The 27674-nt window shown below is 40.7% G+C and overlaps 1 protein-coding gene across 2 annotated transcripts; it reads left to right on the top strand.

Moving 5' to 3' along the window:
• The first annotated feature begins 581 nt into the window (after positions 1–581).
• Positions 582–27654, top strand: abl1 (ABL proto-oncogene 1, non-receptor tyrosine kinase). 2 transcript variants are annotated; one of them, XM_039661983.2, is made up of 12 exons: positions 582–1375; positions 1633–1872; positions 14174–14338; positions 16282–16577; positions 17779–18051; positions 19735–19819; positions 21301–21478; positions 21775–21959; positions 22034–22186; positions 22953–23042; positions 23125–23253; positions 25020–27654. In XM_039661983.2, exons 2-12 carry the CDS (start codon positions 1737–1739, stop codon positions 26564–26566), a joined length of 3237 nt encoding a protein of 1078 aa, XP_039517917.2. In that variant the 5' UTR covers positions 582–1375; positions 1633–1736; the 3' UTR covers positions 26567–27654. The 2 variants fall into 2 exon arrangements, with proteins under 2 accessions (XP_039517917.2, XP_039517918.2); XM_039661984.2 differs by lacking the exons at positions 582–1375; positions 1633–1872 and adding an exon at positions 11447–11922.
• The last annotated feature ends 20 nt before the right edge of the window (positions 27655–27674 follow it).

The following is a 27674-nucleotide window of genomic DNA, read 5'->3' as shown; positions in this document are numbered from 1 at the left end:
CCGCTGACTTAAAAAAATACAATGGAAGTCAATGGGGACCAATGTTTTCATTTTTTGGGTGAACTGTCCCTTTAATAGTGTGACAGTCAGGATCTAGCCGTTAGGGGGCAGAGCTTCAATAAACACGACAAACTAATTATATATACTGATTATATATTATATATTACTTATTACTTTACTTAAAAAAATAATTAATCCTTTATTTCTAGAGCACATCAAAAACACAATGAAAGTGACAGAAGTGCAGCTTTACAAAGAATAAAATAAACACAAAAATGATTTATATCAAACAAGTCAAATAATACGCAATCAATAGAATAAAGCATCTAAAATGTTTACAAATATTGACATTTTTATAGATTTCTTATTTTTTTAAATAAAAGTTAGTTTTGAGTATGTTCAAGGAAATGAACAACTTTTTAAATGAAAGGAACATTTTCATGCATGTGTTAAATTGCAAGAATTAAACAATACGTAAATCAAGGAAATATAGAGAAAAATAAAGAGATAAAAAGTATAAAAAATAAAAAATGAGCTGAAGATTGTTGGCGGAAGAGCGCGGCGTGCGTGTGACGTCACGAGCGGAGCTCGCGTGCGCGAATATGGCGGTTCATGCGACGACGAGCGACTCAAAAAAAGTGCTGAAAGTTATAAAATAAAAGGAAGACATGGCGAGAATCAACACTAAAAAACTGCGGAAGAGTGCAGGGAATGTTCGGTGAGGAAACGAGCCCGACAGGAGAGGCATAAAGACTGCGCGGAGAGCGTTTATATTCGCCTCAGGATCTCGAGAGAGAGGGAGAACTGCACGCGGAAGTGACGAGAGACTTAACAACTAACTTACAACTCCAACAAACTCCAACTATACACTACACGTCAAAGTTACACGAACCGAGGGTTTAATCGGGATAACACCGCGTGTTGGAGTTCCTGTGAGAGTTCAGACTCTATTTTACACCTACATGTGTTTAATTAGCTCAAATCTCATCAACGTCATTTACCGTAGTGACGTCGAAGTGCTTGTTTACAGCTGCTGCAAACGTAATTAAATGGTTATTACTACATGTAGTAACAGTTATGTACTGAGTGACACTGCTAACCAGTCTTGACACAATCACTATAGTAGATCTGCTGTTTAAAAAGTTATTGTTGGACATTTCTTCCAAGTGAACAAGGATGATAGTTGACTGTAGTTTCATGCACGTCAGCATATCTGAGCGAATTATTGACGCGTGCCAGGAGAGATTCATATTCGCTTGACGTCACTATGATTGACAGCTCATCAGCTCAACCTTACTCAGAGTTTCTGTCGATCATGTGGAGGTTTCAGTGACGTCATCACCCTGAAGACTGATGTTTCGTCCTCCTCTGACACGTGAGAATGACATTATTATTATTAATACCACAGTTCCTGCTTTTTGTATGATCTGTTATCAGAAGTAACGTACGTATTTATGAAATACATAGGCTAACTTAGACAGTGTCTTTGATGACAGATCACTCTAAATTGTAACATATAAAGTTCATACACTTCACGTTAGAGTGCATAGTGCATGTGTGTCGTTTGGGACACAGCTTATATCTACTCTTATGCACTTTAAGCTTTAAACATATGATCTGCTCTGTGATCAGACCCGCACAGGCTTCTGGATCTGGCTGTGGATGCGTGACCGGCGCTGGACTCTGACTCGTCGGGACCGGGATCCGGTGTGTGTGTGTGTGTGTGTCGGGCCCTTATGGGGCAGCAGCCGGGGAAGCCCGTCGGGGACCAGCGGAGACCGAGTCTGCCGGCGCTGCCCTTCATCAAGGCCTCTGGGAAGCGGGAGGCGTCGCGGCCCGGAGCGCAGAACTGCAATGTGTTCACCGTCCACGGTCAGTCCAGGCGCATGAGTTTGTGTTCAGGTCACATGACCGTGTTGTTAGTCCACCTTCATGTGTATGCAGTATGTTTGAGGTCACATGACCGCATTGTGAGGTCACATGACCGCGTTGTGAGGTCACAAGACCGCGTTGTGAGTCCACCTTCATATGTATGCAGTAAGTTTGAGGTCACATGACCGCGTCATGTGGTCACATGACCGTTGCCGTCCACAGGTTTCTTTCGGTTGCGTGTCGGTTGTCCTGACAGCGGCCGGTTTGATCAGGCTGACCGATAATGTTCATTTCCTAGCGAGTGGTGCTTGCAATGACAAAACCAACGACCTTGTCTGTGCGATGTTGTGGAGCTGTAAATATGTTGCAATATTACACATGTTTTTTTCAATGTTTTGGTGCTGAGAAATGGCTTGTAGGCTAAATGTTGTTTTACGGTTGCTAGGGTGCTGTTAGTTGTTGCTAGGACGTGGCTATGAAGTTACGTCACTACTTATTGGCTGCTTGATAGTCCGACTCAAGAGTCCAAACTGCTGACAGAGACTGAACGTCTGTTTTCAGATACGGAAAAAATTTCAATTTAGGAACACACAACTGTTCAAAACTGGCTAAACGGACCGTCTGCTAGCGACCTAGCGTCACCAAGGTCAGACAACTCCCATCACACAGCCTCTTTCACCTAGATATCATCATATAGAGACTGTGTCTGTTCCCTGAAATAGGACATACAAAAAACTTCCACACCCATCTAAGGGTAAAAATTCAATTGGTGTGCAACAAATAAAAAACAGATATAATAGGGATGAGCAATAAATAAAGCGTCAAGCCCTGATGTTTCCAAGCAGCACAGCAGTAATGACTTTATGAACTTCACTAATAAGATTGATAATATCTGGGAGAAAATTATAACTATGCAACCGTCTACTACAGTATATCACATCAGACAGTGAAAAACTCAATTCATTTGCTGCTATAGGAGAGGAATAATTTACTAAACTCGTTAAATCATCTAAATCGACAACTTGTATGCTAGACCCTATACCGACTAAACTGCGGAAAGAGATGCTTCCACAGGTCATAGATCCTCTTCTCGATATCATTAATTCGTCTTTGTCGCTAGGATATGTACCAAAAACTTTTAAGCTGGCTTTGATTAAACCTCTTGTTAAAAAAACATAACTTGATCTGACAGAATTGGTCAATTACAGCTAGGGTTGGGTATCGAGAATCGAGTATCGATTGGAACCGAGACTAACTTTTCGTTTTTCCCGGAATCGTTCAAAAGTTAAAATTTCGATTCCTAGTTTCGATATTCACAGTCCGCCGAGCGGAAGAAGAAACCGCTGAACAACACCAACGAAGAAGCGTCTACCGGAGGTGTTGGCATAACCACGCGAGTCGAACATGAGTAGCTTACGTCGGCGATCCAAAGTGTGGCTTCACTTTTCTAAAAATAACGAAATCTCGGCAAAATGCAAAATTTGTGACAAAAAGAGTATTTTTACAGAAGGAGTATTTCTTTCAGAAAGGCCGTTGGTTAGCTTAACTTTTTTGACCCTGCCTCTTAAAAGAATCGGAATCGAGAATCGTTAGGAACCGGAATCGAAACAAGGAATCGGAATCGAAATCAGAATCGTTCAAATTCAAATGATACCCAACCCTAATTACAGCCCGATCTCGAATCTGCTTTTTCTAGGGCCCTATGATTTCCGCGATCACGGAATCATGGACAGAATTGCTTAATTGGCAAATTAACGCAGAATCTAGTGTTAACGTGGAATTTCGTGGAATTTTACATACTTTATCTGAAGTTCTGTTTTTGTGTGGGACAAGAACGTATGTCTGGTGAAAGTGCTGACTGGGGGAAGCAAATCTGGGCGACACAACCCCCCCACCCGCCATTTCAGCTCCAATGACGAAATCAAAACAATAAAAGCCTCTCCGCGGCTAAGGTTAAGAAACTCAACGGTGTAAGCCGTCAGTGCCGAGCCGAGCAGTTCGCACGTGACTTATTCACTGATTCCCACACATAACTTTATCTGGACAATAACTCTATTCCAGATCTCTCTGTGTCTGTAATCTCCTGTTCTCACTGTTACACCGCTGTATAGATGAAGGAGACTCGACATGCGCAGATTAAACTACAGTAACACCAGCTGAACAGGACGAGACAAGAATGTGCCGTTTACATTCCTCCTTCGGTCTCTCATTATGGGGTCATGCAGATCAGAGTGTGTGTGTGTGTGTGTGTGTGTGAGTGTGTGTGTTGCAGTAATATGCTGTTGTCCTGTTATGAAATGAAGAGCTCTTTTCCAAAACACGATAAACGCCATTTTTTAAAAAAACGAGTTTGTCGTGTCATTCTGCTGCGGACAGAACCCTTTCACTGCTCCATCAACGTTTCATGCCAAATCGCTATATTTCCTTGTTTAAAATGTACTGCAAGATACAGTTTCTTTCCAAGCCGCGATAAGCGCCAGCCCTGTTTTTAGCCTAAACACGATAAATCCTCAAATTCAATGAGCGCTCTACACAATCCAGCACGGCGGCACTCTGAACAGAGGTTTATTATGTTCATTCATTCCTCAAAATGAGTCCTAGTTTTCGAGGCGACTAGTAGTAGATAATTTAAGCCATTTGTATTATCAGTAATCACATATATTGATTTAATTAAATGGGAGAGAAACCATATGAGCGTTTTTAATTGCCTATTCCGCATTTCAACGTATGCATAAAGCTTGCCACAAAAAACCGGCAAAAGTAATGATTATCCATGAAACATTTGAATTGTTTATTAATAAACTAGTGTTTTCTGTCAGTGTCAGCAACAAAGATAAAGTTGATGATGCTTACTCGCCATCTTCGCAGTGAACGCGCATAGGCCTATAGAAACGCATACTTCGAATTAGCCTACATACGCAGAGAGTTGCCAATTTATTTTAGTTTTTAATTATTTTGTTTAAAAGTAGATATTTAAAGCTTTCTGTAGCTTAGTTCTCAGGCCTGTGTGAGGCAAGCATCGCGGTGTTTCGGTTCATATTATGAGACGCGCTCCGGTTCACCTGCACGCCTCTGTGTCCTGATTATATTGTCTGATATTTACTTCTAATGTATTAATCCAGTCAATTTGTCGATTTAACATTTATTAAAATGAAGATACAAATCATATGAAACGAAATTTACAAGCTTTCTACAAAACAAAACTTAATAAGTGGTCAAAATCATGTCTGACGCACTCCAAATATTTTCCGATATTGGGCAGCTTTTGAATTTTGATCCTATCTTACTCATCTCATGCGGTTCCCTTTTCATAGCCTACTCAACATAGATGAAATAATAAAAATAAGTAATGTAATATTATTAAAAACAAATGTGAAACGTATATTTTATGTTTATTTTGTTTTTTGTTTTTTTTAACTTATATTTAAGCGTCATGCTGCTCCGCTTTGCTCACATGTTATGTAGACTGTGTGTGTGTGCATGTGCTGGAGGGGTGCCCATCCCTTTTTTGAATATCGTTATCATATATTGATCATTTTTAATAATTCGTTTTTTTCATGCATATGTTGAAATTGGTACTATTTGTTTGAGGTTTGACTCTTTACTAAAAATGACTTTACTAAAAATGATACAAAAAATGGATGGATTTATAGCGTTTTGGAAAAAAATTAAATTAACTTTTAAATTATCATTAACAATATTGTTGTTTGATTTAATAATTATTGTTCAAAATGTTCAGACTGAACCAATAAAACATTTAAACAGGATAATTTGAATATTCACAAAATGTGTGGGTCTAGGTAAAAAAATGTAGTTTTCCTGAAAACTATTGAAATGGATTTATAGCGTTTTGGAAAAGAGCTCTTCAAATATGAAGTGTGAAAACTTGCGATCATTTTGATTGACAAATTATTGAGTTTAATTCAATGTGAAGTAACACAAAGTCTGTTCACGAGACTCATGTGACGCGCTGCTCTAGTGGATCTGCTGCACGCTTGCAGTCTTTCAAAAACATGACATCAGGGCCGAGGTGCAAAACCATTTAGACGTTAACCCTTATGTGCTGTTGGGGATGTTTTCAGCCGCGATGGGGTGTTTTTGAGTCTTAATGTGCCCATAACTTTCAGTAAATGGAAGGATTTTTGGTGACAAATCTTATTTTGACATGCATTTTAGGAAAATGTTTTGAAAATTTTCAAAAACTCAACGGTACACTGGGCAAATTCACCACCCTTTCATTATGTTCATGGCTGAAAACAGACACTACTTTAAACTGCTGTAAAATGTTACACACACACTTTAATATGCTATCATACTCTATATCAGGGGTTCTCAACTCCAGTCCTCGCGACCCACTGCTCTGCATATTGTGTATGTCTCCCTTACTTAACACACCTGATTCAGATCCTCAGCTCGTTAAGATAGACTCTACGGCTATCCTAACGAGCTGAGGATCTGAATCAGGTGTGTTAAATAAGGGAGACATACACAATATGCAGAGCAGTGGGTCGCGAGGACTGGAGTTGAGAACCCCTGCTCTATATAACTCCATGTAAAAGCAAGACACTAAGCTTTTTTTGCACAGGCCTATCTAAAGGGTTAATGGTGCCACCTGGTTATCAACAGTAAACATTGATAATTTTACCTCTTCCCAACAGGGAAAACCACCAACAATCAAAAATGCATGATTATATGGTGTCATGGCTTTGCAATCAAAAAATGTGGTTATAATGGAAGTCAATGGGGCAGAAACAGCCACCGACAGTAAATGAGGGAGAAAAAGTTCAAATCTAATGCTGCACTAAAACTAGTGCTGTAGCGGCGCGTCGATGATTCGACGTCATATTTTTGCGTCGACGCTTCTTTATTTATTTATTTTTTGCATGTTCCCGGCGGTACAGCTTGTGGGAGACCGAAACACTGCAGAATAGAGGACGAAGACAACTAGAAGTGAATGTGCTATCCATTAAATGAATCACACACAGTAAACAAACCCTTAAGGAAAAAAATTGCAATTTAGATGCGCAAACTGGGTGCCGGTGTGGTGAGACGTACAAGTATTTTTCCTGTGATACTTGTTCAATAACCTCATCTTTAATGCTAACTACAGAACTCCAGCACACATCTGTGTTTCGTGAACAATTCTGCAGCTTTGAACGAGTCGTGAGTCAATCATTCAATGATTCATTTATAAATACAGCTAGTTGCTTCGTTACTGAATGACTCAATGACTCGCTCATTAAGACAGTGACTTACTGCCATCTACTATCACTTCGTTTTCACAATCATTGCATATTTCTCTATTGAACTTTTTTTTTTTTAAACTTTTATTTTTTATTGGTTTATATCGATTTTTGTAAAACACACACACAAAAAACAAAAAAACAGAACAGAACAGAACAAACCGGTCACTAGGGGTGTAACATACAATTAGGTTATACACAAACTTTCATTAACATTATCTCTATTGAACATTTTTAAATAAAACGTTATTCATAAAGGTACAAACATGCACTGGAAAATCAATTTAGCGGGCAAATGTCACTTAAAGTGTGTAATATTTATGAGGATCTGCTGACAGAAATGCAATATCATATACATAACTATGTTTTCAGTTGTGTATAATGATCTTACATAATGAACCGTTATGTTTTTATTATCTTAGGATGAGCGTTTCTCTCTACACACACCGCGGGTCTGCTTACATCCACATGTTTCTACGTGTTTCGTCACTATGTTGTTCTTCATGATCAGAAGCTGCTAAAGTCAGCGAGTAAAACACTGACACACCGATGAACAAGCAACAATAATATTCGCAATAACATCATTTTACTGCAAAATCAAGTAAACCTAATTTCTTAATTTATCTTTGTAAAGAAACCTCATTGCTGAACTAGCTACTCTCTGCTGTCTCAGACGACGACATCACTTCCTGTCGGCCACTGTAACTTCTGTTGGGTGCAGTTCACAACCTCACCACTAGATGCGCTAAAACTTACACACTGCACCTTTAAAGGAAAAGGTATGACTGCAGTGTAAGTGGAGGAGCAGCTCTTGCACTGGACTGTGTGTGTGTGTGTGATGTCAGGCCTGTTGTGATTTCCCAGCACACCTGGATCAGATTTCCATTCCTGGGCTCATGATGAAACCCTCCGTCGAACTAAACGCCTCGCTTTGACGCAGACGCATCTCATGGACGCCACCCCTGGTTGAGTCGGGCAGGAGTGTGTGTTCGATGACCGCGAGGGATGGTGTGCGTCAGCTAACGGAGAGTGGATTATATAAATGATCCTCTATGAGCTCATCTCTGAGAAATGTGCTTCATGTTTCTACATCTGTCACCTCCCCCTCTCCCACTAAACCTGCCTCTGCAACCCTGCTTTTGTCTGAGCAAAGGGGAAAACACTTCTGAACATTCAATTAATGCAGGACTCTTGAACACCGGAGAGGAAGAAACACATGCAGCACCCTAGCAACCGCACACATCACCCTAGCAACCACATAAACCACTCAGGAAAGCTAATACCTAAGCAACTGCAATGCAAGTTTTGCAAAGTTTTTATAAGGAAATAGACTTTACTTACTACTTCCTGTTTTAGGGTAAAAAGCAACAAGAGTTTACCTTGAATTGGCTTTATGCCCAGCTGCACTACTTCCTGAACTTCAGCCAGCTCCTTGTTTCCTGTCTGCCATTATCGGACAAACTTGATTAATTCAGGATTAATGAATTAACCAGGATTAATCAGTTTGTCCAATAATGGCAGACAGGAAACAAGGAGCTGGCTGAAGTTCAGGAAGAAGTGGAGCTGTGCATAAAGCCAATTAAATGCAAGATACAAATAATAACCCTGGGGAAGAAAGCTTTATGCATAATTCAGGAATTTTAATTATAAACCATATTATTGTCAGTAGACCAGTGTTTGGAGGGCAACACTGGGCAGGTTTTTTAAAGCCCCACTGAAGTACCGTGAAACGCACAGCTTTGTATGACGGGTTGATGCAGTTTCCACTGAAACAGGAAGTGAAGGCGGGACATGTTGAATGGCTCCTCCCCCTGTTTAACTAGCCAATAGGGTTTAGTTTACCCCACAGACGGACAGCTCACCCGAGCGTTGATGATACACTGGATTCAATAGTAGAGTTGTGAATAAATTCTAGCTAACCACATACAGTTGGAATTTAAGTGTTTTAGCTTTTATGCTACGTTCACCGGACGCGAATAGCGTGTCAAATTCGCGTCTAGTTTGACGCTTGACCACTTTATGTTAATTCGCGCGTCAAGAGCGAAACTGACACTCGTAAAATCAAAAGTTTGAAGAGAAATTTACGCGCGTCAGAATCGAAACCCATTGGCGGCGTGGGGATCATCGTTGCCGTATTTGTGTCCACCGGACCCTTCGGAGGCGAACCGTTTAGCGAGTTTCACCGTTTGCTCGCTCCAGGAGCTGCGCTGGATGACCGCCGCTATCAGCGGTACTTCCGCCTGTCCCGCGCCCAGTTTGATGACCTGTTGTCCCGCATCGGAGCGAGGATCACCCTCACCCTCATCCATCTAATCTAGCTGTCATTTATTTTTGTTTTAATGATAAATAGAGCCAGCCTTCAAAAGTTATTAACCTGTCCTGTGATTTTTTTTTTTTCTCTCTCACGTCCAGACACGAACTTATGCACATGTATGTTGGTTTTCTTTACATCATAATACTATTTCATATAATCTAGATATGGAATAAATAACATTCAATACAAAATGAACATGTCTCGTATATAGAAATAAAGTTTTATGTGGTAAAATATTTGCTTTGTTGTGCATTAGAACCACACCAGGCATTTAGTCATATTACAAAATAATTTACTGAAGCATCCACATCCTTCACCACATGAGCAAGCAGGAGGCTCCTGATTGGTTAACGCGGCGTGAATTGATGCCAAAGTTCAGATTTTTCAACTCGGGCGGCAGACACGAATTCGTGTGAAACGTGTGAATGCACAAATGGCACTAACTAAATCATTCGTGCTTAACGCTCCGGACGCTCAATTCGCGCGAACGAGGCTTACTCGCGTCTCCCGCGCCGTGCTCTACGCCTCATTTGTGCCGCAGGATTTTTTTACGCTCGTAACGTGTCTTTGCATTGATTTAACATTGAAATCATTCGCGCCTAACGCGCTATTCGCATCCGGTGTGAACGCACCATTAGTATGAACACGTTAGCCTTAAGGTATGGATAAGCTGGTTTGTTCCGAATTTCCAAAACAATGACAAAATTAGCATTTTAGCATTCAAAACTTAGTCTCTCACTGCTGCTAAAATGGATCACGGATTTTTATGACATCACCGCAGACTTCTCATCACATCCTCTGTCCAATTAAATGTGCTCTAGAATCGGAAGCTCCGCCCCTATGCTATAAACACCACCTGACCTAAGCGAGCGTTGACAGACATGGGGGAATGTGGGTTGGAGTGTGTGTTCGGTTGCTCAAACCCTCGTGTTTTATTCTTTTTTCTAAACTGTATGTGGTTAAGAATGAAATGGCTAGAATTTATTCACATCTCTACTATTGAATCCAGCGTATCATCAGCGCTTGGGTTCGCTGTCAGTCTGTGGGGTAAACTAAACCCTATTGGCTATTTGAAAAAGGGGGAGGAGCCATTCAACATGTCCCACCTTAGCTTCCTGTTTCAGTGGAAACTACATCAACGCATTATATAAAGCATTATATATGGACCTGAAATATTTGCCTTTTTCCTATTAACTGAAGAAATAATCCACTGATTAACCAGTTATGTAAAATGTACACACATAAGTGCAATTAATTCACAAAAGTATTAGTGAACAAGACCCAGTGTCCATAATAATTATCTTAATGTTTACCGCGATATTGTTGGGCATTTAAAAGTAAACACTCAGTAATAAAAAAATAAAAATTAGAGATGTGTGTTCGGTTGCTCAATCGCTCGAGCATTTAAAAGTGCAAGTGAATATATGTGACCCCGGATCACAAAAGCAGTCACGAGTCGCACGGGTGTATCTGTTGCAATACCCAATTATGGTTAAAAATGATTTATGCCAAAAATCATACGGATATTAAGTAAAGATCATGTTCCATGAAGATATTTTGTAAAGTTCCTACCGTATATATATAAAACTTACTTTTGTGAGTGAACGCAGCACAAATCGAACATAAATGCACAACTTTAAAGGGGATTTTCTCAAAAGTTTCGATTTTTTTTTTTTTTTTGCACCCTGAGATTCCAGATTTTCAAATGGTTCGTATCTCGGCCAAATATTGTCCTATCCCAACACACCGTACATCAATGGAAAGGGTATTTATTCAGCTTTCAGATGGTTTTGTGTACTGTCTGTGGGCATAATGCTCTTATGCTCCAGTGCCTTTGCTTTAAGCCTGAACACATCTTGAGAGCAACAGATAGCGAGTCCTGTGTAGGAGGGGCCGGGGGAACGGAAAGACAAAGGCAGATTCCAGTTACACTCCGATAATGCTGCAGGTTTCAGCCGGGGGGCGGAGCCAGTGATGTCATCGGCAGTGATGTCATCGGCCCCGCTCCTGAAAGGGCCTCTTTGTTGGCAGGGATCAGTTCTTGCTTTTCCTCTGGATCGTCTCTGAAGACGACATACACCATGAAAAAGACAACGCTATCGTCAAAGTGCTTGGTTTAACTCCTACACACTTGTGGGAAGTATGCGTGTGGATGGCTAGTTTCCTAGTTTCCAGAGAAAACCAGAAGAACGGAGGGAAAAATGGAGCCTCTTACTTTGCAAACTCGCTAGAAGAACGGAGTGAAGTGGGTTTAAGATGAAGAAAAGCCGCGTTTGACTTCATCTTCGCGTTGAGCTACTAACACGCAACTTTTTCATGTTTTTGGCTGCTTTCTTTTGAACTTTCCTTTGGATAAAAGAGAAACTGTCTGGATTATATCTTTCGATTTGGTCGTGTTTGGGAAGCAAATGAAAATGTTGGAAATTTGTCTAAAATTGGTGGGCTGTAAATCCAAGAAAGGTCTTTCTTCGTCTTCCAGCTGTTACTTTGAAGGTAAGCGACTGTCTGTGTGTGTGTGTGTGAGGATATCAAGAGTGTCCGAGACCGAACTCGGGTTAGGGATGGATCTGTGTCGATGGACCCGTGAAAATCCAGGCCTCGGTTCTCCTGTGTGTTTGGAAAGTGGAGGAGGGGGAAGAGCGAGAGCAAAGCCAGACATACTGGCTCGAGGAAAAAAAAGAGAGGAAAAAACGAGGGAGGAGGAAACACTGGGAAATCTGATTCCTGTCTGGATTGAGCCGTGCAGTTTGGTGTGTGTGGAGAGAGTTTGGTTCATTATTGTTAAATCTCATTATTGTTAAATCACAATTTCAACAATGATTTAACAATAACGAGGCGTTTGTGAGATTACTGAAGGCCAGTAACGGTTGGAAAACACCCTTTTAACCAGTTAACCCTGTAGAGATTTGAACTTGAGCACTAATGCTTTGAAACACTGCCCTAATGTTGGTCTCTAGAAAACACTCAAGAAGAGTGGAGAAATGGTATGGAAGTTTACTGTAGAGCAAATGTCCTGAACTAAACATTTATTTAATAGTCAAGTCACCATAGTGTTTCAAAGCTTGTTTCCAGAAGAGAAAAGCGTCTCAGTCCAGCTCAGTGTTGCCTCATTTTTGTTGTAAAAAGTTATTAATTTAGTTTGTTTATATATATAGCCGCTCTGGAGAAAACCATCGTCCAGCTCAGTTCAGTTCTCATATAATGGTGTTATACAAAATATATATATTTCACGAAATAGTTTGTACTGTAAAGCTGCTAGAAAACTAAAGAAAGCAAGTTTTGCTCCAAATTTGAAGTTGATATAACAAAAATATTAAGTTGCTAAAAGGTTTTAAAGTATCGCTCTATGGTGTAAGTTAACAATGGTAACAATGGTAACAATGGTACAATATTTGCATGTTTAAGCTTTCAGATGATACCTAAGTGAAGATATGAACGGAGAAAATGGAAATAAATAAATCCACCAAGTTTGACTGACAATTATAAGGGCAAAAGTTGAAAATCGTCTGCTTGGATGTAATATATATAGATTTTTTTGTCTCAGAAATATGCTAGTGTTTCTTGTGTTTGATCATAGTGATGGATCTGAGTTTGACGTGAAGCAAAGAATGAGCAGTTTATGGCGACACACAGCGGTATAATTCATGTAATGTCCGATTCTTGTATAATCATCAGTATCTCGTGCAGTTTTATGAGCTCATGTTAACTATGGTGAACCTTATCTAAAATTTACTCCTTCCTTTATCAAACGTTCTCAACTACCAGAACCCACTGTTGTCGTAATAGTTAGTCATTGTGTCCTGTTGTCCTGGTCTAGCTCCGGGAATGGCCGAAAGCATGTGAAACCTCTCTAGGACTGTGTGAAGTAACTGATAACAGATGCGAATTATGTTTTTACTGCATTTATTTGAAACAGAATCTTTTGTAACATTATAAATATATTTTCTGTCACTTTTGATCAATTTAATGTGTCCTTGCTGATTAAAAGTATCCAATTCCGTTAAAATAATAAAAAAAAAGTTAAGGTGATGAATCAAGGTTTTCACAGAAATATGAACAAACATTAAAAAATCTTAAAATATTTCAACCTTTTGCGTTGTAAAATTAACCTCATGATGATTGAACGTTACTTGTTATGTTATTAAAACTTGCCAACTCTGCTTTAAAGGTGCAGTGTGTACGTTTTAGGGCATCTAGTGGTGAAGTTGTGAACTGCACCCAACAGAAATTACAGTGGCCGACAGGAAGTGAAGACAGCAGAGAGTAGCCAGTTAAGGTTTCTTTGCAAACATAAGTTAAGAAATTAGGTTTACTTAATTATTCAGTGAAACAATGTTATCATGATTGTTGTTGCTTGTTCATCGGTGTGTCAGTGTTTTATTTTCTGACTTTAGCAGCTTCTTATCATGAAGAACAACATAGTGACGAAACACGTTTGTCCAGTCAGGGCCACCGTAGAAACATGTAAGCGGGCCCGCGGTGTGTGTAGAGAGAAACGCTCACCCTAAGATAATAAAAACATAACGGTTCATTATGTAAGATCTTTATAAACCACAGAACACACAGTTATTTTTATGATACTGCATTTCTGTCAGCAGATCCTCATAAATATTATACTTTTAAGATTTTTTTAAAAAATATTTCTTTTGCGTTGGTCAGATCGTTCTGTGCTATTGTAATGGGAATTATCCTTACCCAACATTCAGCGTGGTGCATTGACCTTTGACCTCTGGTGTGTTTGCAGAAGCTCTTCAGCGGCCCGGCTTCGAGCCTCCGGGTCTTTCTGAAGCGGCTCGCTGGAACTCCAAGGAGAATCTGCTGGCGGGACCCGGAGAGAACGACCCCAACCTGTTCGTGGCGCTGTATGACTTCGTAGCGAGCGGCGACAACACTCTCAGCATCACCAAAGGTGGGAAACACACTCACACTCGTCAGCTGAAGCCTGCACCTCACACACTCGCCTCAGGGGTCCGTCTGACATCTCACCCTGGTCGGCAGTATTGCTCACAAGGATTTGCACAAAACTTTTGCGATTTATTGCGAAATGACGGCGTTTCCGTTAACCGATGTTATTCGGCTAAAACGTCATTTTTTCCTCTCGCCATAACCATGACAACGGATGTTGGTTTATATGGTTTATTTACTGTATATCCCAGTCACCGCACTAGCCATTATTATTAACTGAAGGAGACGTGTGTGTGTTATCCAAGCATTACTGGCAAGGAAAGCCCGTCACACTTAGAGCGGCTCATATGAGGAGTTTCCGGGTGTTTCTCCTCATTTCTGCTTCCAGGTCTTGATGATGTCATATCTTTAGAGCTTTAGAATCCAGTATTCCTGTAATTCTTCCGTCTTTTATGAGTTTAATAAAGAACTCTGTCTCGTCTTCTGCCCAATCACACCGTGCCGTCTAAGTCATGTGACTGTAAATGTCTTTCCATTGCAGATTTGCAAAATATTCACTTTTCGAATGGCCTAAAAAACCTCCTCATGCATTTTTCGCAAAAAACAAACGCAGTGTTAACTGATAACTGCTTCTGGATGTGAAGTACGCCAACATTATAATATCAAATATTATTTATTACAACAATAGCCATTAAAAATGTTGTATTTAATATATATTCTTAAATATGTGGTAAGTTGTATTTTGGATAGCTTATATCTGTAATTTGAGTAAAAAAATAAAACAAAGATATTGTTTGATAAGTGCGATCTCTAATTGTAGTCCTTGGAAACCTAAACAATAGTGCTTTAAAAGTCCTGGAAATTAATTTCACAGTATCTGTATGAACCTCGTGTAGGATTAAAAACGGTAAAGTCCAAAAATTTGCCTTTGTTTTATTAATTTAAAAAATTTTTTTTTTAAAAAAAATCAGTTTTACAGATATTTTACTCATTTATATTTGCATTAATTCCTTGAAAAGTTACGTTCAGTATTATCGGCACAAAGGTATTTCCATATGATCAGTAAGTATTAAAGTTGAGTGTGTGTGTATTTAAATGCCTTTAATTGGTCAATGCATTCATGCAAAAAACATGTAAATGAAAACCTTTGAAGCAACCTTTAATAATCACATCTCTTCACGATTACTTCGACGGCACAGCTGCAAAATAGCCTAATGTCACCAACGCTACATTTTTATAAATGTCATATTCATTATTTCAATGAGCTCATTGTTTCTGCCTTAAATTACTACATTGTTTAAATTAATATTTTTTTTATCTAACTGTTTTTATTTATGTACATTTCTGAAATGCATAACTTAGACAGTCTCCTCTGATGACTGTAAACTGTAATGTTCTGTAAATCTGCTTTGAAATGATGTGTAATGTGAAAAGCGCTATACAGATGCATGTGAATTGAATAATAGGCTGGTGTTGTCAAAAGTACCGATTTCGGTATCAAGTCGAGACTGAAATTGTAAAAATGTGAAGTTTTGAGTGGAATCATAAACGCCTCTGATTGGCCGGTGTGATCACGAGCTCATCAGAAATGTCTGTGATTGGCTACAATGATCAGCGCACTGGAGTGTGTGAGCGTTTATGAAAGCTGTTTTCAAACGCTCGTGTGTGTGTGTAAGCTCTCGCTGAAGAGCCTCACTGACGTATATTTACAACATGTCTTTGAAGCACTGATCGTTTTAGCCAATCACAGACATATCCGATGAGCTTGTGATCACACCGGCCAATCAGAGATGTTTATGATTCCGCTCAAAGCCTCACAATTTTACAATTTCAGTCTCGACTTGGTACCGAAGTCTGTACTTTGACGACACTGCAGTAGACCCACATGTGATGTGGTAGAGCCGGCCCAATGCATGGAGTGACTGACTGTAACGTGTCTATAACCAGGAGAGAAGCTGAGGGTTCTGGGATACAATCACAATGGCGAGTGGTGCGAGGCGCAGACGAAGAACGGGCAGGGCTGGGTGCCGAGTAACTACATCACGCCGGTCAACAGCCTGGAGAAGCACAGCTGGTACCATGGGCCCGTGTCGCGCAACGCCGCCGAGTATCTGCTCAGCAGCGGCATCAACGGCAGCTTCCTGGTGCGCGAGAGCGAGAGCAGCCCCGGCCAGCGCTCCATATCGCTGCGCTACGAGGGCCGCGTCTACCACTACCGTATCAACACCGCCTCCGACGGCAAGGTGAGAGTGTGCGTGTGTGTGTGTGAGCCAGACCGATATTATCGGCTGATATTAGGCATTTTCCAAACTATCGGTATCAGTAGTTATAATGGCCGATAAATGAATAATTCAAAAATAAAATAAAAACGGACGAAACACGCTTGAACCATGTCACGAGTGTTGGAGTTGCGTAGTTTGTCCACCAGAGGGCGCTCTACACCGTTCCTGTTGGCAACACTCGTTGAGTTGGTCATTGCTTGAATAACAATTAAAAGATCATCCCCATCAGTTCTCTAAACTCAAATAAGCAGGACAACATTTGTGACTATCATGTCCAGTTTTGCTGTTAAATAAGCCGAGAGTGTTTAGCTAGTAATAGTTACGTTACGTTGTTACAGTGTTGTTGACTGACTGTCCTTTTAACTTTTGACGATCATGTGACTGAAGTATTTCTTTAATAGCGCAGGACAGTTACAGCAATGAGACGCATCATCTCTCCTCGGCCTGTTCGATTGAACATGTATGTTTTACTATTTGCAGTATGACGTAATCCATTGCTAAATTAGGGCTCATCGTAGACTAGCTAACCATAAAACTAGCTAACGCCGCTATCGTCAGTCTGTTCTGTCGTGACAATAAAAGAAACAAGTTTCTTTTTAAAATGCATTATCACATTATTTTAGTTAAAACTCATTAATAACTACAAATAACTCGTGTTAGGGAAATCTGTTAATGTTTTGTTCAGCGTTTCTGAAAGAAAAAAAATATCGGCCGATATATCGGATTTTAAAACCAACAAATATTTGTATCGGCCTTCAAAATCCTTTATCGGTCGGGCTCTAGTGTGTGTGTGTGTGTGTGTGAGGTCTATATCGCTGCGCTACGAGGGCCACGTCTACCACTGCCGTATCAACGCCGTATTAAATACAGATTATAAATATTAAAGATATCCAGTGTAGAGCGAGTGTGTGTTCAGTCTTCTGGTGTGTGATTATAGAGACGGCAGGAATATTAGTGCTGTCACTTTAAGAGCGGCACGGGTCCGACACACTGATACACACAGTCTCTACACTCATATTGAAACGCTCACAGAGGAATCGATAATTTTATAACAAGTATCCGACCCCTGGCCTCAAGTATTCCCCCAGTGTGCTCGTGTAACTGGTGTGTTCAGATCAGGTTTGAGCATCTCTCGTGTGTGTGTGTGTGTGTGTGTCTCCAGCTGTACGTGTCGTCCGAGAGCCGCTTCAACACGCTGGCAGAGCTGGTCCATCATCACTCCACGGTGTCGGACGGCCTCATCACGACGCTGCATTACCCGGCTCCCAAGCGCAACAAGCCCACCATATACGGCGTGTCGCCCAACTATGACAAGTGGGAGATGGAGCGCACGGACATCACGATGAAGCACAAGCTGGGCGGAGGGCAGTATGGGGAGGTGTACGAGGGCGTGTGGAAGAAGTACAGCCTCACTGTGGCCGTCAAAACACTAAAGGTCAGTGACACACACACCGATGTCCTCGGCTCGGCTCGGCTTTGTCCCGCTGTAGTTTTAGTCATTCTTTTTTTTAATTTTTAGTCCATGTTGACCAGTGATGACGATAACGAAATGATTTCGTTAACGCACTGTTTTTTTATGACGATAACGCGACGATGACTAGCTAAAAATAGCTCTGAGGTGACTAAAACATGACGAGACGTTTTCGAGTTTTCGTTGACGAGACGAGACGGAACGAAAATGATTATGAGTCTGACGTTCACAATGCATGTAATTTATTCCTGTTTTGCGTGAAATCGGTCTGTATGGAGCTAAAAATAAGTATCAGCATATGCTGCCGTTTAGATTCCACACAACAGCAACAACACAGGGTTTAATGGTAGTTTTTGTACCAAGTCAAGTCAATAGAGTCGGACAAAGACCTGTTGGAAAGCATATCTTGCAGCGATGTTTGTGTGAACATCCCCGACCACTCGGTGAGTTTGACGTCTTTGTAAACGAATGTTTAATGTGTTTTATGAATGATTGTGTGGGTGCTGCTAACACACAAACCTAAAATTCTCGGGACAACAGCATTTGTCCAAATTTCAATCTTAACCGTTCTATTTCATCAGAAACGATCTTAAAACAGGGCTTTAAGTGTAAAATACCAAACTAACCAAGACCAAATACAGTGTTCATTCAGGGATTGTCTTATGTTCAACACAATCCAAGTGTCATGTTTGTTTCATACTTTATATTCAAGTATGCATTCTTTGGTCAATGCACCTCAGTATTAGATATTTATTTTAATATTTTGTTTCAGAATGTTTGCAGTTTGCACAAGTTAAAGATAGACTGGGTTGTATACATAATGTTTGTGTAATATGCATCTTATTGTTGCATACTACGTTGTTCATTGCACTTTTGCAATTTCTCAAATAAAGCCACAATTGCCAAAGTAAGAATGTTTTTATTCTTGGCTTTTTTTGGAGTAAAACAGTGATTCCACTGTTACCACTTTATCTGTGTTCTAGTAGCTCAACGTTTTTGCTGTTTAAACATTAAACCATTCCTTTATTACTGTGATAACTGGTGAAAATAGCTTTTAATATTCAGGGGTAAAACTATAACTTGAAATATGGGGATAAAAGGTTTCTGCCCAATGTGACAGTGAAGTTCAGCTTGGCAATGGCAGCACTGCATCTCCATCAATGAGAAATTCTAGTTTATTATGCAAAGGTTGTAAGGTTAGCTTGTTTTATGAACTGCAACATTGCTAAATCTGTCCCAAGCCCATTTCCACTACTTTTTAAACTAAATTAATTTGTTAAAGACTACTTTTTTTTTTTTTTTTACTAAAATTGATTAAACTTGACTAAAACCTTTTGTGTTTTCGTCGACTAAAACTATTAAGTTTATAAGTGACTAAAATGTGACTAAAAGTTAAAAGCATTTTCGTCCAAAAGACTAAGACTAAAACTAAAAGGACGAGCTTCCACCGGGTGACAGATCAGTGCGTTTCAAAATGTCAGTAAAATTATTTGCTTTTTGCATTTTTTTCGTTGAATGCTTTCAACACAATATATTGACCCGCGTTCTGTCATGTGTCGGGCGCGTGTGCGATGACGTAAGATGCAAACGCACCAGGGTTCGGTAGAATCAAGTTGAGTGTGATTGTTTTTTCTCCCTCTTGTGCAGGAAGACACGATGGAAGTGGAAGAGTTTCTAAAAGAAGCTGCAGTCATGAAAGAAATCAAACACCCCAACCTGGTGCAGCTGTTGGGTGAGTGTGTTTAGCGGCTCCACACTGTCCGACTCACTAATCTGCGCAGACTAATTGTGCTTGCCAACTAATCTTTAAATAATAGAGAATACTCCCAAAGTAAACCGAGTTGAATGCCTTGGAAATGCAGATTTTTCTTCTAAAGGCCGGTTCACCAGGGTGGTTCGATCCTGGATTTGAGTGAGTCGCTCTGTTGGACTATATACTTTGAATCAACACAGAATAAGAACAGAAGATTGCAGGCCTTATGACACAGTATTCTCGAAGACTTAATCTCTCTTAATTAAAACACTTTTAGAGCTGACAGTGCCATGAAGTAACTCACAGAGGTGGAAAGAAACTAAACATTTGTAATTAGATGCAAGTGTTCATACTTAATTTCCTTTTTATGGTGAGCTATCCCTTTAAGTCATAATGTACTCACCCTGGTGTTGTTCTAATGCCGTACGCCCTTTAATTTTTGTGCCAAATATGCAGAATTTAAAATGGCAGTGAATATCATGCTTTTTAACCCGAATAATTTTCTGTTTTGAATTATTAAAAATCACAGCTTCATTGGAAGGTTATGATACTTTGTGACTTTTTTGGCATTGGGTATGCGAATACAAAAAAAAATTGAGGTCATGATCCGAGCATGCTAATTGGTCGTAAAAAAAATGGTCACACTCGTGGTCTTCGGTCAAAAATGACCCCCATAGGAAATGTATGGGAAATTTACAAAACTAAAATTTGCAATTTTTATTTATTTTCTACAATTTTTTAAATTAAAAATAGTTTTTGAGATTAATTCAACTGTATATTCAAATCCAGCAAAAAAAAAAAAAAAAAGTGTTCATAAACAGCTGGGGAATTCACATGCCTCTCTATAGAGAGCTGTACATGCCATCTAGTGGTTACACCATGATTCTACACCTTTTCTCTATACTGTAACCACATGGTGCTAATTTTCTTCAAAAAATATTTTTTTTTCTGAAGGCCTAGACTCCATATTAAACAAAAATACTGCATTAATAAGTAAAAAATATATATATATATATTTCCATTGAAAAAATAGACCATAAATATTGCGTAAATATTAATAAATTCAATCAAATTGTCTCAAAATACTAAATTAAAAAGAATAAATATTATAGAACAAAAATAAATTGCATTGGTTTTACTGGGATGGAAGAAGTTTCATTTTTAGGCCTCCGGTCACTTCTGACCGGGAAGGCCCAGGACGTGACTCATAAAGGAAGACCATCAGAGGGTTAAAAAAGACAGAAACATATCACAGAAGGATCGGATGCTACGAGTGTTCTGGTGGAGTTGGGGGAAAACAAACAGCGCTAATAGCACTGCAGTTCACACACACAATCAAGATTAATAAAAACACGAGTAGCATTATCGGCTGTTATCTCTGTAAATCTGCTCTGAAACACTCGTGCTGTATAAATAAAGCTGACTTGATGATCCTGTTCTGTGCTCCTCTCTCACGTCAGGCGTCTGCACACGGGAACCTCCCTTCTATATCATCACCGAGTTCATGACGCACGGGAACCTGCTGGATTACCTGCGCGAGTGCAACCGCCAGGAGGTGGACGCCGTGGTGCTGCTCCACATGGCCACGCAGATCTCCTCCGCCATGGAGTACCTGGAGAAGAAGAACTTCATACACAGGTGAGCCAGACCTGCAGTCCAAGCCCAAACCAACTGACCACAAACCAACCAATCCGTCTATCAGCGGATCATAAACGCTCACACACTCCAGTTCCAGAAATTTTAATTTTATAACAAGTATCCGATCCCTGAGCTCAAGTATTGGAGTCCAGAATTAGATTTCCGATCCTCAGCCCTAGTCTTCACAATCCTGTGTGCAATTTATTTGATTGAACATTTTCTGCACAAACCAATCAGATACAAGACAACATAGAATGAGTAACTGTTATGCAGTGACAGTCTGGCTCTTGTTTCAGGGATCTAGCTGCCCGTAACTGCTTAGTTGGGGAAAACCACTTGGTTAAAGTGGCAGATTTCGGGCTGAGTCGCCTGATGACGGGAGACACGTACACAGCCCACGCCGGAGCCAAGTTTCCCATTAAATGGACCGCACCGGAGAGCCTGGCCTATAACAAATTCTCCATCAAGTCCGATGTGTGGGGTAAGCAATGATCGATGACATGCTGATGCTGTTGATGCTCGTGTCCCACTGACGTTCTTGCTTGAACTCCTCAGCATTTGGAGTCCTGCTCTGGGAGATCGCCACCTATGGGTTGTCTCCGTATCCTGGAATTGACTTGTCCCAAGTTTACGAGCTACTAGAGAAGGATTACCGCATGGACCGGCCCGAGGGATGCCCGGAGAAAGTCTATGAGCTCATGAGGGCCTGTAAGCAGCTCTTCAGATCATTTAAGAAAAGCGACTCCAATATGATTACGAGTGAACTGTGACCTTCCCTCGCACTCTGTGGGAACACATCTTTCCCTCAAGGGTCATGACCCAAAGCCCTAAAATTATACTTAATTTGGTACTTATTTAATTTAATTATTTTGAATGCAATTTTTTTGGGGTAATTTTTTTGTTTTATTTACCTTTAAATGACTACATTTTGATAAATAGTAATTTCAAGCACATTCCTCACATTATTTTAACTTAAATTCAAAAGAATAATTTCTTGCATAACCCTTTTAATTCAACTCTAAATATCTTGCATTATAAGTATGCCGACCTCTTGTGGAAAATAAATAATATACATGATATTTCATGATTCTTGCCACTAGATGGCCTCATAGCTCTATCAAATGAGCTGTCCCGCTGGGTCCTAAAGTCCGTTTTTCTTCAGTGTGCATTCACATTTTTGAGCATATTTAGGTTTTTCTATGTGTACTGAAGCTTTCCACTCATTCCTAAAGGGGTCAACTTGACCGGCGAGGGAAGGATTTGTTACTTTTTTACATTTTAACCACAAAACTCCTCCGACTCAATTCAGTTTTATTTTTTGTGAATTCGTGTTTCAAGTGTGACTGAAGTCCTCAGGTCTTGGACCCTCTGATGAACACTCAATTTAAAAAAACAAAAAAGCTTCGTGTCCAAATGAATACAACTACAGGTCTTAGGTTGACCTTTGAACTGACTTTAGTGTTTCTGTCTTCAGGTTGGAGGTGGAACCCTGCAGAGCGGCCTTCTTTTGCTGAAACCCACCAGGCGTTTGAGACTATGTTTCAAGAGTCCAGTATCTCTGATGGTATGACTTTATCTCTGGAGGAATAGAGAGATTTGCATGTACCTTTCTTGTGGCTCATGTTTTAAATGTTCATGGGTTGCAGAGGTGGAGAAAGAGTTGGGGAAGAAGGGTAAGAAGCTGACGCTGGGTCCAATACAACAGGCCCCAGAACTTCCCACTAAGACGAGGACACTACGAAGACATATGGACAGTAGGGATGGTGACAGCCCGGGTAAGCTGTGCTCTGTCTAGTTAAAGGGAAAGTTCACCCAAAAATGAAAATTAGCCTATGGTTTACTCTCCCCTCAAGTCATCGTAGGTGTATATGACTTTATTCTTTCGGATGAATACAATCAGAGTTATATTAAAAAATGTACTATCTCTTCCAAGCTTTTTAATGGCAGTGAATTGCTGTTTCAGTCCATGTCCAAGTTCATATTGTGTATCCATCCATCATAAAAGTGCATCTGTCCATCATAAAAGTGTCCATCCATGATAAAAGTGCATCGATCCATGATAAAGTGCATCTGTCCACCATAAAAGTGCATCTGTCCATGATAAAAGTGCATCTATCCATCATTAAAGTGCATCTGTCCATCATAAAAGTGTCTATCCATCATAAAAGTGCATCTATCCATGATAAAGTGCATCTGTCCATCATAAAAGTGCATCTATCCATGATAAAAGTGCATCTGTCCATCATAAAAGTGCATCTGTCCATCATAAAAGTGTATCTATCCATGATAAAACTGCATCTATCAACTTAAAAGTGCATCTATCCATGATAAAAGTGCATCTATCCATCATAAAAGTGCATCTGTCCATCATAAAAGTACATCTATCCATGATAAAAGTGCATCTATCAACTTAAAAGTGCATCTATCCATGATAAAAGTGCATCTATCCATCATAAAAGTGCATCTGTCCATCATAAAAGTGCATCTGTCCATCATAAAAGTACATCTATCCATGATAAAAGTGAATCTATCAACTTAAAAGTGCATCTATCCATGATAAAAGTGCATCTATCCATCATAAAAGTGCATCTATCCATCATAAAAGTGCATCTGTCCATCATAAAAGTACATCTATCCATGATAAAAGTGAATCTATCAACTTAAAAGTGCATCTATCCATGATAAAAGTGCATCTATCCATCATAAAAGTGCATCTGTCCATCATAAAAGTACATCTATCCATGATAAAAGTGCATCTATCAACTTAAAAGTGCATCTATCCATGATAAAAGTGCATCTATCCATCATAAAAGTGCATCTATCCATGATAAAAGTGCATCCGTCCATGATAAAAGTGCATCCGTCCATCATAAAAGTGCATCCATTCATCATAAAAGTGCATCTGTCCATGATAAAAGTGCATCTATCCATCATAAAAGTGCATCTGTCCATCATAAAAGTGCATCTGTCCATCATAAAAGTGCATCTGTCCATCATAAAAGTGCATCTGTCCATCATAAAAGTTCATCTATCCATCATAAAAGTGCATCTGTCCATCATAAAAGTGCATCTATTCATCATAAAAGTTCATCTGTCCATCATAAAAGTGCATCTGTCCATCATAAAAGTGCATCTATCCATCATAAAAGTGCATCTATCCATCATAAAAGTGTATCTATCCATCATAAAAGTGCATCTGTCCATGATAAAAGTTCATCTATCCATCATAAAAGTGCATCCGTCCATCATAAAAGTGCATCTGTCCATCATAAAAGTGCATCCATCCATCATAAAAGTGCATCTGTCCATCATAAAATGCACTTTTAACGACTTCAAAACAGAAACAGCAATTCACTGCCATTATAAAGCTTGGAAGTTTAAAGCTTTTAATAAAACTATTCATCTGAAAGAAGAATGTAATATACACCTAGGATGACTTAAGGACGAGTAAATCATGGCCTAATGTAAGTTTTGGGGTTAACTATCCCTTTAATTCCCTGTGATTAGTGAGCGATACTAATAAGAGTTGAACCCTTTGCAGACGCAGCAGAGCCTGAGCTCCCGATGATCCCGAGGCCTACCCTCGACAGCAACTTGAACGAAGATGATCGGCTCTTGACTAAAGATAAAGATAAGTTCCGGATGAATCCCTTCAGTTACATCAAGAAAAAGAAGAGAACGGCTCCGGCGCCGCCGAAACGCTCCAGCTCGTTCGGGAAGATGGATGGGCACCTGGATCGGAGAGGACTGGGTCCCGAGTGCAATGATTTCAACAACGGGGTTCCCACCAATGATGCCTCGCAAGGCATCGATCCTTCCAAATTGATTGGGTCCGGAGTCACCAATGGAGCCCTAGTGTATCCCGGTCAGCTCTTCCCTCCTCATTCAAGGAAAAAGGGCACGGGAACGACGTCAGGGAAACTGGCCACAACTCCGCCAGGAGAAGAAGACCCAATGTCAAACTCAAAGCGCTTCCTGAGGTCTTCGTCCGCATCTAGCATGCCTCCAGGATCGGAGCGATCCGATTGGAAATCGGTCACTTTGCCTCGTGACATCCAATCTTCTCACTTCGAGTCGGGAACCATCGGAGGCAAGCCGGCTTTGCCACGCAAAAAAGCAGATTGCATGCCGAGAGGTGGAACCCTAACCCCGCCTCCGCGCCTTCCCAAGAAAACCGAGGATGCGTCGGATGAAGTCTTCAAGGACTCTGAGTCTAGTCCCGGATCAAGTCCTTTGACTCTGACGCCGAAACTCGGGCGACGCCCGCAAACAGAAACCTCTAAAACAAGTGCCTTGCAAGCAGAGCTCTTTAAACCCAACGTGTTTCCAACTCTGGATGAAATCAGACCTCGCAGGCTCAAGCAAACCTCGGAAATCCCTGGACAAAGAGAGCGGGAGAAGGTAAAGTTCGCAAAACCCAAACCTGCTCCTCCGCCTCCGCCTCCCGTCTCCAGCACCAAGTCTGGGAAGACTTCGAGGAGCCCTACATTTGATGTGTCTTCAGATACCAAAATCAAGGGTTCTGAAGTGAATCCCTCTAATCCCGGATCCACAGACCTATGCAAGGGAAGTCTTTCCCAAGAAAGTGCCAAGAAACTGCAGAAAAACACCTCGAAAGTTCCTCCCACCAAAACCTCTCCGGTGTCTCCGAGTGCTCAGCTTCCGGGAATGGGAACGACCGTCGGAGACCCCGGATCCAACTTCATTCCTCTCATAACGACTCGCCGCTCGTTGAGGAAAACGCGCCAGCCGTCGGAAAGACTCTCCAACTCTTGCATCACGCGCGAGATGGTCTTGGACAGCACGGATGTCCTGCGAGCCGCGATCGGACGGATCTCGGAGCAAACCGGGAGCCATAGTGCCGTGTTGGAGGCCGGGAAGAACCTCTCCAAGTTTTGCGTGAGCTTCGTCGAGTCCATCCAACAGATGCGCAACAAGTTTGCTTTCCGAGAAGCCATCAATAAGCTGGAGAGCAGTCTTCGTGAGTTGCAGATCTGCCCAGCGGCCACCGGGGGCGCCAACACGCCTCAAGACTTTTCCAAGCTGCTGTCCTCCGTCAAGGAGATCACCGACATCGTTCAGAGGTAGCGGAGAAACGCTCGGATGCGATCGATATCTAGATTCTTCTCTGGTTGGACGTACTCTCTAAGGGAGCCCACCTCGTGCCAAACAGAGACACATTTACGGACGACTCTAAAACAGGGTCCCCGAAAGTTCGTTTGGCGATCTTAAGGTAGAAAGGTCGACTTGAGTCGCAATTCCACAACTTGACTTTGACTTTTCTTGCATTATCTCAGCGTTGCGGTGATTGTGACCGAAAAACACCTCACAATTTCCAATATTTTTTTAGAGATCAAAATATATTTGCTTACAAAAGAAACACTCGAGATCATAGCGTTGACTCTTTTTCCGCGTGTGGTTTGGTCAAGAAAGGGCTCTGCTGTGAGATGTGAACGGTCCCTGTGAAATGAGGAAGCTGACTGATTACGCATTGTATGATTGCGACACTGTGCCACGAGTGACGTTTAGCTGACCCGCGCGGATTTCCCAGCATTCCTGAGTCGAGGGTTTCGAACAAGTGTTCCTTCAGCACAATCACTACACACACACGACTCTCCTAAACACACCGTGGCCTTAAAGAGCGAATGAAACACTACTGTCTCAAGGAGAAAGACTTGGAAGTGCGAATCAGAGCTTAAGAAGCAGTGTATGTATAGATGTTTTAATTGTACCACTGTTTTCCACACACCACTGACGGAATCAGCTTTATCCAATGACCACACGCCCGTCTTAAAGTTATAGTTCTCATTGAGGATGTCTTACTAAGAGCTTGCAGAATTGAAATAATGCGGTTGTTTTCAGTATTAGTTTGTCTTTTCCGACTCTCTGCCATCTGACTGTGACGCCCGAGGAGAAAGCCAACCACAAGCTGCCTTTGATTCAACACGCTACTCCCAGTGTTGACTTTTAACGTTTTGTTTTCGTCTCTTCAAAATCATGCCACTACTTTTTAAATGTGTATTCAACCTCACCCTGTTGTAGACTCATCTTTGTAAATACACATCACTTGCTTTCTCTTTTCTGTTGATTCTTCTTGTAACCTTGGTGCAATTTTGTGTTGCATAAAATACAAAGAAATTTTGCTACTTGAACAACATAAAGAGTTCATTCTCTGCTGTAGTGTTGTCATTATGCC

The sequence above is a fragment of the Pimephales promelas genome, chromosome 4 (genome assembly GCF_988280905.1).
Source record: "Pimephales promelas chromosome 4, fPimPro1.hap1.1, whole genome shotgun sequence".
In the NCBI taxonomy this organism is placed as follows: domain Eukaryota; kingdom Metazoa; phylum Chordata; class Actinopteri; order Cypriniformes; family Leuciscidae; genus Pimephales; species Pimephales promelas.
The sequence above is the reverse complement of the archived record's forward strand: the minus strand, read 5'-3'. Positions and strand labels throughout refer to the sequence as shown.

Excerpts from the sequence above, each read along its gene's own strand:
- abl1 (XM_039661983.2), top strand. The coding sequence starts at position 1,737 with ATGGGGCAGCAGCCGGGGAAGCCCGTCGGGGACCAGCGGAGACCGAGT. Across the intron at positions 19,820-21,300 it reads CAACCTGGTGCAGCTGTTGG|GCGTCTGCACACGGGAACCT; the intron begins GTGAGTGTGTTT and ends CTCTCACGTCAG. Across the intron at positions 23,254-25,019 it reads TAGGGATGGTGACAGCCCGG|ACGCAGCAGAGCCTGAGCTC; the intron begins GTAAGCTGTGCT and ends AACCCTTTGCAG.